Source organism: Talpa occidentalis, unplaced genomic scaffold, assembly GCF_014898055.3.
Source record: "Talpa occidentalis isolate TD23 unplaced genomic scaffold, MPIMG_talOcc4v2.1 talOcc4.17, whole genome shotgun sequence".
NCBI lineage: Eukaryota > Metazoa > Chordata > Mammalia > Eulipotyphla > Talpidae > Talpa > Talpa occidentalis.
The window spans coordinates 43,746,588-43,758,062 of NW_023601754.1; the positions used below are offsets into that span (position 1 = coordinate 43,746,588).

General features: G+C 49.0%; 1 protein-coding gene across 1 annotated transcript; it reads left to right on the plus strand.

Moving 5' to 3' along the window:
- LOC119248655 (carcinoembryonic antigen-related cell adhesion molecule 19-like) lies at positions 1-10,927 on the plus strand. The gene is made up of 5 exons (XM_037515529.1): positions 1-55; positions 662-1,026; positions 1,880-1,888; positions 9,510-9,652; positions 10,816-10,927. Exons 1-5 carry the CDS (start codon positions 1-3, stop codon positions 10,925-10,927), a joined length of 684 nt encoding a protein of 227 aa, XP_037371426.1.
- The last annotated feature ends 548 nt before the right edge of the window (positions 10,928-11,475 follow it).

The following is an 11,475-nucleotide window of genomic DNA, read 5'->3' on the forward strand; positions in this document are numbered from 1 at the left end:
ATGGCGCTTCCCCAGGGAGGGCAGGGCTGCCTCTTAAAGAGATTCCCGCTCTCAGGTAAGAAGGAATCAGACTCCCAGGGCTGAGAAAAGAAGTGGGACTTGGCCCGGGGAACGAGGTTCCCACTTGGAAGAAAGTAAATATTTGCAGGGACAATAAATTATTTGAGTAAGGTTTGGGGGGGCAGATGGGGCTGGGAAAAAAGACAGCAGAATTATAAGCCCATCCTGATTTTATCTATGGCCCTTCCTAGAAAGCCAGGACCACGAGGGCAGGAGGTTCTTTGTATTGATTCCTGCTGTCTCCCCCAAGTCTAGAATTTTAGACATTGCATATATATAATTCGTAAGCCTGGAAGTAATGGTTATATGGTTGCATGGATAGCGGAATAAATGAATGAATGAATGAATGAATGAATGAATGAATGAATTTAGAAAGTTCAAGAACTAAGAAGCAGGTCACACAGCATCTCAGGGCAGAAAAAACTTCTGAGCCAAGCGGCAAACCTGTGACTGCCGACCCCAAGGCAGACACCACGAATCGACCCCAGCACCGGTTCCAATAAACACTGAGTCTTTGCCCCAGAGGTTCCCATGGGGAGGAGAATGCTGTGGTCGCTGTCAAACATCCCCCATCTCTGACCACTCCTGTCACTCCCCTCAGCCTCAATCCTGACTTTCTGGATCCTCCACGGCTCTGGGGAGGCCCTCCGCATCCAGAAGATTCCAGAGCACCCTCAAAAGAACCAAGACCTTCTCCTGTCTGTCCACGGCACCCCAGAAATCTTCCAGGTCTTCAACTGGTACCTGGGGGAGGAGGTCAGTGGCAGCACCATGCTGTTCTCCTACTTCCCGGAGCTGCAGCGACCCCAGAGGGAGGGCAGTGCCATGAAGCACCGTGACATCGTGGGCTTCCCCAATGGCTCTATGCTGCTGCGTCACGCTCAGCCCAACGACAGTGGCACCTACCAAGTCACTGTCACCATGAATCCTGACTGGACCATGAGGACCAAGACCCTAGTCCAGGTGGTCGGTGAGTGCCGGGCATAGTAGGGGAAAAGGGAAGACTTGATGTTGTACCTGAGCAGGCCACGTGCCAGCACTACCTCATCGGTTCTTCACATTCATCCATTCAATACATATGGGTTGAGGACCTACTGTGCATCAGTCCCTGAGATACCATTGAATCCCCACATGCATTAGCAAATAAAATACCTGCTAAATGTCCACCCGGTGCCACACACCGGGCCAGCCCCTGGAGATGTGCCATTTCATTTGCCTCTCACCTGCATTCATTAATGAATGTTTATTGAGCACCTACTATATGCCTGCCACTGTCACGTGCTGCTTCACAACAGGCATATGTGCTGAGAAATGAGTCTCCCAAAATGACTCCAGATATTGCCAAATGTCCCCGGGGGGCAAAGTTACCCTGGTTGAGGACCACTGCCCTCTACTTACTCATTTGTAGCTTAAAAAAAAACAAAGCAAAACAATTCCACTTGGCTGTAAGCCAAGTATAACTCAGCAGAGCTGGGTGGGAATTGTTGGGGGAAGGGATAACTTCTCCACCCTCTCACCCAGACTTGGTCATCCATCATCTATGTCCCCCAAGGACTCTGCTCACCCTCCTTACCTTTGTGATTTCCATCCTGTGTTTTAATCCATCAGTTTCCATACTTATCTCACTGGAATAGTAATTCTTCAAAATGAGACAGCCAGAGCACCCATCTTATGAACCAACATTTACCACAGAGTGTGAGATAAAACAAGTTCTCAGTTAGTGTTTGTTGAATAAATAAACAAATAAATGGAAATTTAAACAAAAGTCCCATGAAACAGGCACCATTGTTGGCGCCATTTTACAGGTGGGGAAACTGAGGCACAGAAAGTGGTAGAACTGGGATTTGATCCCATGAAGTCACAAGGCCAGTGTCTGGGAGCTTAACTGCTTCAGCAGAGAAGTAAAAGTGAAAGCAGAGTGTTGGGTGTTGACAGTGACCATGTAAATAGTAAATTAAGATGCCCTGTGAGATGTTGACATTAACAACAGTGATCATTAACGTTATTTAGAGCTTATTACATGCCAGTAGCTCATTCCATCCTCACAGCAGCTCTACGAGGTGGTTAACACTATTAGACATTTTATAGATGAGGAAACTGAGGCAAAGAGAGATTATGACTTGCCTAATGAAAAAAAAAATAATCAGCATGATGTATCTGGGATAGGAGATCATCAGGGAGGCCTCCCTGGAGAAACAACATGTGAGCAGGGCAGGGATGCAGAGAGCTCTGTGGATTTCTAGATGACAGAGTTCCCGGCAGGAGCAGTGAGTAGAGGGGAGAAGAGTTTTGGGAGCTGTTCAGGTGGAGGGCTCATCTATGGCAGGAAGCTGTAGGGCTTATGAGTTGAGCTGGCAGGAGGTCAACATGACTGAGACAGGGGAGCAAGGAGGGCACCCTAGGCGGCCAGCACCTCAGGATCCTTTTAAGTCAAGGCTCATCTCTCCAATTATTCAACAGAGGAAGGTGGGGGGAGAGCATCTTGTGGAACTCCAGGGTGTGCCCCTGGATGTCAGCTCCCAGAAATCTGGGATCACAACTGTGTCCTCAGAGTATAGAACTGTTGAATGAATGCATGAGTGAAGGGTGCACGCATGCACAAATGTGTGGGTGGGGATCCCAGCAGAGAAGGTGGGAAAAGGAAGGGTTGTCTAGAAGGCCATGTGCTGTCTCCTCCTCCAGGGGGAGCCATCTCTGCGCTCCTCTTGGCTCCTGAGCACCCTCTCTCCATGGGAAGGGAGTCCCACCACCACATAACCAGGGTATCAGCCCGGGCTTCTTTGCATATTCTGAGTTTCCTCTCCCCAAATGCAGCAATAGGAAGAAAGGGAGCTGGAGAGAGACAGACAGGGACCAAGAGAGAATCTGTATAGCCCTGCCTGGCCTGTGGTTTGCTTTCCCTTGTGACAAGTGTCCACCCTGTGGCCAAGGACATGGGATCAAGTAGAACAAGATGGTGAGCTAGGAGCCTGGGGATCAAGACCCAAAAAGTCGTGGTCGTTTACAGCTGAAGTCTCTCGTCCCATTACTCTAGGCATGGGGATTTGGGACCCCCAAGCAGCCCTGCTTGGGTTCCTCAAAGCCTTCTGAGACCTCTGACACCCAACGTAGTTACCCAGGGAGCCCAACTCCTCATGGTCAGAACAATTCACACATGTTTATCCTCTGCATCCTCCCAGTCATGGCATGATGATGCCCATCTGACAGGTAGAGAAACTGAGGCACAGTTTAGGTAACTTGTCCCAGTCTCCTAGCTCAGGAGCAGCAGATGCGAGACTTGAACTCAGGCTGCTCGGCTCTTGGACCCACACTCTTAACAGTGACTTTCTTGCACATCATCATTAACAGCCATCATTGAGGACAACTGAATGATGTCATGGGTTTAGTGCTGGTGAGCCTGCATCCATGACTGTGAAATGGGGGGACAGCAGCACCCCCACCTCAGGATGGCTGTGAGGACTGACTTGGCAAACCCCTGAGAGTGTGGCTTATGAAACCATGAACATCACCAAAGACCAACCAAATGAGAAAAGTAAAATGGTTTATTCAGAGCTGGCCATAACAAGGGGGTTGGCCACCACCACTTGTGTTTTGCCAGAGAATCGAGAGCACAGGGGCAAAAGAGCACGGAATCATCACAGTGAAGAAAGGGAAGGCTTTGGGTGTGCCTGATTGATGCTGTGGACTTGCGGGCGCTGCAGAAGCTTCTAGAAATGGGCCATCCTATGTGATTGATTGGGGTGCATAGTTGTTTTCATTTGATTGGCCCTAAGTTAGAAGTAGGGACAAATATTAGGAAAGTTGTCAGTTATTAAGCAAGCCCTGGCCATTTGAGGCCGATTGTTACAGAAGTCATTGTTTTGCTTCCTGGCTTGTCACCATAGAGTTAGCAGCTGCTCTAAAGCAGCCTGGCTTCCTGGAATGTTTTTAAGAGGTTGGTTGCCTCGGCAGTTGGCTGCAAGTTGTGTGTCAGCGTTCTATTTTTATACACGGTTCTGGTCACTGTCCATTTGTGTAATGGTCCCTCAAAGTGCTTTGCAGATGTGCTTGAATCTAATCAAAGATTGGTGTGGATAAACCTGGTCCTCGGATGACAACCCAAATGATTCTTATTTTTTTTAAAGATTTGTTTATTTATGCATACAAGAGCTGGGGTACAGGCCAGAGGTGTGGGGGGTGAGAGGATTCACCAGAGACAGAGCGGGGAACAGAACAGGCAGATTGACCGAAGTACGCTGCTGAGGGGAGCAGTGGGCGAGTCAGGAAAGGTCTGCTGCGCCATGTGGGTAGCTCCCTGGCCTGGCAGGGGGATCGAACTCGTGCTGCAGAGGCTGCAGAAGCTTCATAGGTTGCGTCTTAACCCCTTTCACCACCAGGGACGCCCCTAAATGATTCTTTATAGTAGATGATCACAGAGGTCCGCGATGAGAACATCCAAAGTGAAAGAAATCAATCTTGGAAGAAAAAAGCAATATGTGGGCAAGATTGGGGTGAAAGGAAGGAAATCAGAGTACAAACCAAGGTAATAGCTGCCACTGTCAGCCTCCCCATGGGTCTGTCCCCCACGTCTCTTCCAAGTGTCTCCACATGTCTCCTTCCATGGCCCCCTCTGGCGCAAGAAGCAAGCGTGACTTCCTCACGTCACCTCCACATGTCTCCTCCAGGTCTTCTCCTCCAAGCCCACTTCACCAAGTCCTCCTTTCACTGCTTGGCTCCACTCTTCATTAGATGGGCCAGGGAACATGGAATTTACCCCCTTTATGGAAATTACACCCTGGAACAATATCACGGAGGGGCATGTGGGATGGGAGCTTCTACTGCAAAAAATCTTGAAAAACAGGAGAAGTCGCAGACTCCCTCTTTACAAACTCACGGTCTATAATACTAAGCAAGAAAAAAAAAACAGTTATAAAAAAAGGACACTTCATCATGTGATTCAAGCAGTCTTCTTGCAGCAGCAACAGAAACTGGCTGATTTGTTCCGGCTGGCTTAAGCAGAAAAGGAATTGATTAAAGGAGGCTGAGCAGCACAAGGCCCTCAGGGCAGCTGGGAGCCTGGCTTGGGAGGCGCTGTATGCTGAATCACACCCCCTCAAAAAAGATGTGTTGAGTCCTAATTCTCAGGGCCTCTGAGTGTGACCTTATTTGGAAATAGGGCCTTTAGAGATATAATGGAGGCAAAATGAGGTCATAGGGGTGAGTCCTAATCTAACATGCCTCGCGTCCTTATAAAATGAGGAAATGTGGACACAGACATATGCAAAAAAACCCACGTGAAGGGGAAGGCAGAGATGGGGGATGATCCTACAAGCCAAGGAACACCAGAGATGGCAGCGAAGCCCCAGAAGCTAGGGGAGAGACACAGAACAGATTCTCCCTCTCAACCCTCAGAGGCTCCAACCCTACCCACACCTTGATCTTGGACTTGGGGGCCTCCAGGACTGTGAGACTTTTCATTTATGCTGTGTAAGCCACTTCGTGTGTGGCCCTTAGTTATGGCAACCCCAACACAGAGGGGACAGCGTCAGAACCGGCCGTCCCCAGGAAGACATGTTGCAGAGATTACAACTGCGTATCCGCAAGGCACTTCATTTGCCCAGCATCAGAGGCCGGCCATCGGAGTCTCATCATCATCCCTTTCTCCCCCTTCCTTGCAAGGAGAACCCCGAACTTCAGCTGGGCAGAAACCTGCCCAAAGCAGAGACATCTCCCAGCCCTAGTCAAACGTGCCTTAAAGCGTTGTGTTGAAAATGTCGACGTTGGGCCTCCTTGGTGGCGCAAGGGGTTAAGCACCGCACTATGAAGCTGTCCGCAGCTTCTGCAGCACAAGTTCGATCCCCAGCCAGGGAGCTACCCACATGGCACAGCAGACCTCTCCTGACTCGCCCGCTGCTCCCCTCGGCAGTGTATTTCAGTAGATCTGCCTGTTCTGTTCCCCACTCTGTCTCTGGTGGATCCTCTCAACCCCCGTACCTCTGGCCCGTGCCCCAGCTCTTGTATGCATGGATGAATAAATCTTTTTTTTTTTTTTTTTAAAGAAAATGTCCACATTGAAACCCTGGGAATTTCTCATACAAAATGCTCTTGAGGAACGGAGAGTCAGATGCTATTTCCACGAGGCAGCAGTGGGCCCGGCCCAGGAGCAGCCCTCTCCCCATAAGGAGAGTTCCCAGGTGACCTTTTCTCCGCCAGGCTGGCTGCCTGTGTTAATTAACCCACTTAATCCACACAGCAACCCTGGAAGGAGGTGCTGTTTTCTTTCATTTGACAAGAGGAAACGGCGTTCAGAGAATCCCAGCGTTTACCTGTGGCGATCAGGATTCAAACACGCTTCCAGACAGCCTCATCTGTCAGCTTTGCATGCTAGTTAATGCATGACTGTGACGCTGTTGGAGAAAATATCTGCAAAATGAAATAACTGTGATCACAGTAATAGTGACACCTAATGAAAATGATTGTACACCTACTGTGTGCGAGCACTTGTTAGGGGTTTCATGTCCTCCCCTGACCCAAAGAGGAAGGAGCTGTTACCAGCCTATTTGACAGATAGTGAGCCTCACTTCTGTGAACCTCAGGACTTCATTCATAAAGCAGGACAATGACACCCACACACCCACCCCCCCCAGGCCTAGTCTGTCACCATCCACTCCACCCAAGCTTCTCACACTTGGTATTTCCTGGAAGCAGTCATTTTTTTTTTTTTCATTGTAAAATGTTTCTGAACAATGAAACTAAATGAATGCACTCATTTGTTGAACCAATATTGATGGCGTGGCCACGGTGCCCGAAACCTGGGGCTGTGTGCCACAGCCCGCAGAGGGCAACAAAATGAAATAGTGGTGGCGGCGAGTTAAAGAAAACACAACTCCAACTGACTTAAATAACACATGAATGATTCACTCCTGTAACTAAAAAACAAAACAAAAAAAAAGCTCTGACAGTAGGTGGGACACAGACACTGATCCTACGAGATCCTACGAGATCCTACCAGACTCTGTTTTGTTTCTGAGATTCTCATTGCAGCCCTTTTTCCATGGGCTGACTTCACTCTCCACTTGCTGCCTACAGGGAACTAAGATGATCCCAGCGCCCACACACCTCACTCATGTGCAGCTTCTAGAATAAACGGGATCTTTTTCCCTAACTCTGAAATATAGACCTTTACTTCACTCTGATTGGACCAGCTTGAACTGATGAGAGGAAAGATAGCTCTGGTTGGCTTCCTTTTGGATTGTCACCATCCTGAGCCCATCACCATGGCAGGAGATGGGCTTATGCAGTTTGAATATGCTAATAAAGTCCCATCCAGAGCTGGGGGTGAGATCTATCCCTCCCTAAGCCCTGGATGCCCAACAATAGCCAAGTCCTGGAAGATGCTGGAGAGGTACCCATAAGTCCTCTGCACCAACATAAATCAGCTCATAATGTAAGTAAATCGTCTATGAAAGAAGAATTTATCAGAAGTTTCCATGGCCTTGGTTTCTCAAAGAAGGCTTTTTGGAAAGAACTAGGAATGGGGAAATGAGCAGGAATTACTGTGTATGAGAAAGAATTCGCCAGACAGAGGGAAGAGTCTGGGCAAAGGCAAGACAGCCCAGAGAGTGAGGCAAGGGCTTGTGGGTAATGAGCTTGTGTGTGTGTGAATGAGCAGCGGGCAGAGGAGAGATCTGGAGAGAAGTGGTTGTAAATGTTGTTAGAAGGTTGGGGAGGCACTGGGGGAGAAGGAGGGAGGTGAGCAAGACAGGGTCTCTAGTCAGCCAACATGGCCTTGAACTTTCTCTCCCTCTTGAGTCACTCAGAGAAGCCAGTGAATTTCCACCCTGCTGTTGTGGGGATTCAGTAAGGTAGAAAGTTGCTGGTGCAGTCAGGAAAAGAAACTTCTACCTCTGCCCAAATGCACCTGCTCTGGACCTCAGTTTGCACACTTGCAAAGCGAGTCTAACGCAGCTACCTCCCTGGGCTGTGCAGACAGTGACTCAATGTGCCAAAATAGTAGACAGGTCTGGTTTGGGGCTACCCCGCTTCCAGTAATTAGGCTAATTTTTAAATGAATTATGATTATTCTGTTTGGTTTGTTTTGTTTTCACATTTTAAAAGGACAGGTTTGTTAAGTAAAGGAGAAAGAGAGGCACCTGCATGGTCACAGGCCAGCCGGAGAGCTGTGATCGTGGTTATTTTTGCTGTTTTTTGTTGTTGTTGTTGTTTTTTATTTTATTTTTTTTATTTATGCATACAAGAACTGGGGTACAGGTCAGAGGTGTGTGGGGGGTGAGAGGATTCACCAGAGACAGAGTGGGGAACAGAACAGGCAGGTTGACTGATATGCACTGCTGAGGGGGGCAGCAGGGAGACAGGAGAGGTCTGCTGCGCCATGTGGGTCAGCTCCTTGGCTGGGATTCAAACTCATGCTGCAGTGGCTGCTGCTGATTGTTCATTGTGCTGAGACTTAACCCCTTGCGCCACCAGGCCCCGTTTGTGGTTATGTTGAACAAGCTAACTTTTAGGGGAATGGATGGCATAGACAAAGGTCGACCTAAAATATTTATTAATTTGATTACACAGATATATACAAAGTGACCCTCCAATCCATTTGGAAATAACAGTTTGTCTCTACTCTACCCTTCGGAGGTCCCAGACCCGGGCATCTCCCTTGGAAGTCACACAGAGCGGTCATTAGGAGTTAAAGTGACCAGCATGTGACCCCAGCATTGCTCTTACAGTGAGCCCTTAGATCAATTGACCTCTGGTTGCCTCTGTGTCCTCATCTGTGAAAATGGCACAGAACTCACTTTGATGGATAATGGAGAGAATTGTATGTGTGTGCATGCCCGTGTCCATGCTAGAAACTCATCCAGTCTTCCTACTCCCCATTTCACAGAATGGAAATCCGAAACACAGAGAGGTTGAGAACGTCACAGAGCCTGTAGGGACCAGGGCTTGAACCCCAGCATTCTGACCTCCAAGTCTACAAACTTAGCTACTAGAAGCACTGGGATACAGCAGGTATCCAGCTTGAGATTAAAGAGGAGGTTCTAGGGCTAGCATGTGGAATTTGAAAATCCTGTTAGTTAAGGCCCCTAAGCCCCCCTACAAAACACATCATTCTTTCACTGGAAGGGTGGGGTATCAACTGAGGAGAGAAAAAACAAGCTGGCAGGTGAGGGGAGTGTGTCAGGAAGTAGATTTGGGATGTATTACAAATGGCAGAAAATTCTAGGGAAGCAGGGGTTTTGAAGCAGGGAGAGCCGAGGAGATCCATCCCAGACATGTTGAGTTTTAGTTACAGAAGAGTCTGACGGTGGGCTACTCAGATCTGAGAAGCGGAAGGAATCTCTCCGGGCTGGGAAGAGGAAATTGCATTCTGGGGTTCAACGGTTAGCCCCTGGTGGAGAGACCCGCCTGAAACATCACACAGTCCCTGCTCTCCGTCTCTCAGACCCCGGGTAAAGGATAAGGAGTCACCCATTGGACGCCTGCCGGAGAACATTGGGATCGTGGCTGCCATTGTCATCGGAGCGCTTGCTGCCGGGTCCCTCGTCGGCGGCATGGCCTACTTCTTGGTGACACGAGGCTGCAGGGGCCAGAATCACAGGTATGGGGACCCCCAAGTCTCTCTTCCCCCATTCAGGTCCATGTATTGATTCTTCCATGATTCCATCACTCATGTCACAAAACAGTCTCATCAAGGGCCTTCCCCTGTTGGCACAGGCGGTTGAGCACAGCGCTGTGAAGCTGTCCGCAGTCTCTGCAGCGCTGGTTCGATCCCGGCCGGCGAGGGTCCCACATGGCACAGCAGACCTCTCCTGTCTCACCCGCTGCTCCCCTCAGCAGTGTATTTCTTCAGTCTGCCTGTTCTGTTCCCCACTCTGTCTCTGTGAATGCTCTCACCATCCCACGCATCTGGCCTGTACCCCAGTTCTTGTATAAAATAAATAAATAAATCTTAAAAACAAACAAAAAAAAAAAAAACCACAGTCTCATTAAGACTTGGAAACCCTGAGGTGAAATGTTTCCTTGCCTGTGTTGGACAGAATTCTGCATTGCAAGGAACAGAAGCCCTACCCTTAAACTGGCCTACCAGCAATTAGGAAGTTTCTTTGTTCCATTTTGTCAAGAAACACTTGTGTTCACCTCTTAACCCTGCTTTTTTTCTGTGGTGGCTTTGCTCCCAGGCACGCCTTCCCCTCGTGATATGGGTAATAGTTCCCATGACACCAGGCTTGTATTCCAGCAGCTCAGCCGCCCCAGAGGGAAGACTGTACCATGTTCCTGATGGTTCCAAAAAAGGCCCCAAGGCTGCCTCTCACTGACCTGCCTCTCACAGGCTTATTCTCACATAAGCCTGTCTCTGTGGCCACGTGCTGGAATGCTCTGGTTACCAAGGCTACATCCCTCATTGTGGACACAAGGCCAGCTCAATCTCCACTCCCACTTTACCTCTCTGACCTCACCTCTTCCACCCGCCCACACCAACTCTGCCTCAACCTTGTTCCTTGATTATTCCTGTCCTGCCACAGGGCCTTTGCACAGGCTGCTTGGAACATTTTTCCTAGGATTTCTGCACAATGGGTCCTCTCAGCTGCTTCAGGCCTCTCTTCAAGTGTTATTTCAAGGAGGCTCCCCAGACCATCCTACTCAAAATTTCACACACCTTCATCGTCTACCCCTTTCCATCTATAGTTTCTTTCATTGCACTTTTCTCTCCCTGACGTTCTACTGTTGATGGCTTATTCCAATTCTCTCTCTCCCCTCTAGAGTGTCTGCTCCAGGAGGCCAGAAGTCTATGTCTGTGTTGTTCCCAGCTGTGTCCCCCGTGCCTTCAACTGTGTCCAGCCCATGGTCGGGTGTCGGGAAACAGTTTGTCTAGTGAATGACAAGTGTGCCATTGTGGTGTCAAGTGAACTTTTTTTTTTTTTTTAAGATTTATTTATTTACGCATACAAGAGCTGGGGTACAGGCCAGAGATGCGGGGGGTGAGAGGATCCACCAGAGACAGAGTGGGAAACAGAACAAGCAGACTGACCAAAATACACTGCTGAGGGGAGCAGCGGGCGAGCCAGGAGAGTCTGCATGCTATGTGGGTAGCTCCCTGGCCGGGATTTGAACTCATGCTGCAGAGGCTGCAGTTTGCTTCATAGTGCGGTGCTTAACCCCTTGCACCACAAGGGAGGCCCTCAAGTGAACTTTTTAAATGAGGGTGTTTGAAAGAGTCAATTTAAAGAAAAACATGAAGGAAATCATGGAACAGGTAGATGGAACAGAATCGTTTAGATGGTAAATGTCATTAGGGAAAGGTTTGTTGGTGTAAAGTGGCTGTGTGACTGAAGATTAGGGCAAAAGCAGCAGTAGGGAAAGGTCTCCCTTGGCTCACTCTGAAGCGGGGACATCAATCTCTGGGGTCTGGGGGGTTTTCCA

Bases quoted from the DNA above. Each gene is read 5' to 3' on its own strand.
- LOC119248655 (XM_037515529.1), top strand. From the start codon at position 1: ATGGCGCTTCCCCAGGGAGGGCAGGGCTGCCTCTTAAAGAGATTCCCG. The intron at 56-661 runs GTAAGAAGGAAT...CACTCCCCTCAG, and splicing joins AAAGAGATTCCCGCTCTCAG to CCTCAATCCTGACTTTCTGG. The intron at 9,653-10,815 runs GTATGGGGACCC...TCTCCCCTCTAG, and splicing joins TGCAGGGGCCAGAATCACAG to AGTGTCTGCTCCAGGAGGCC.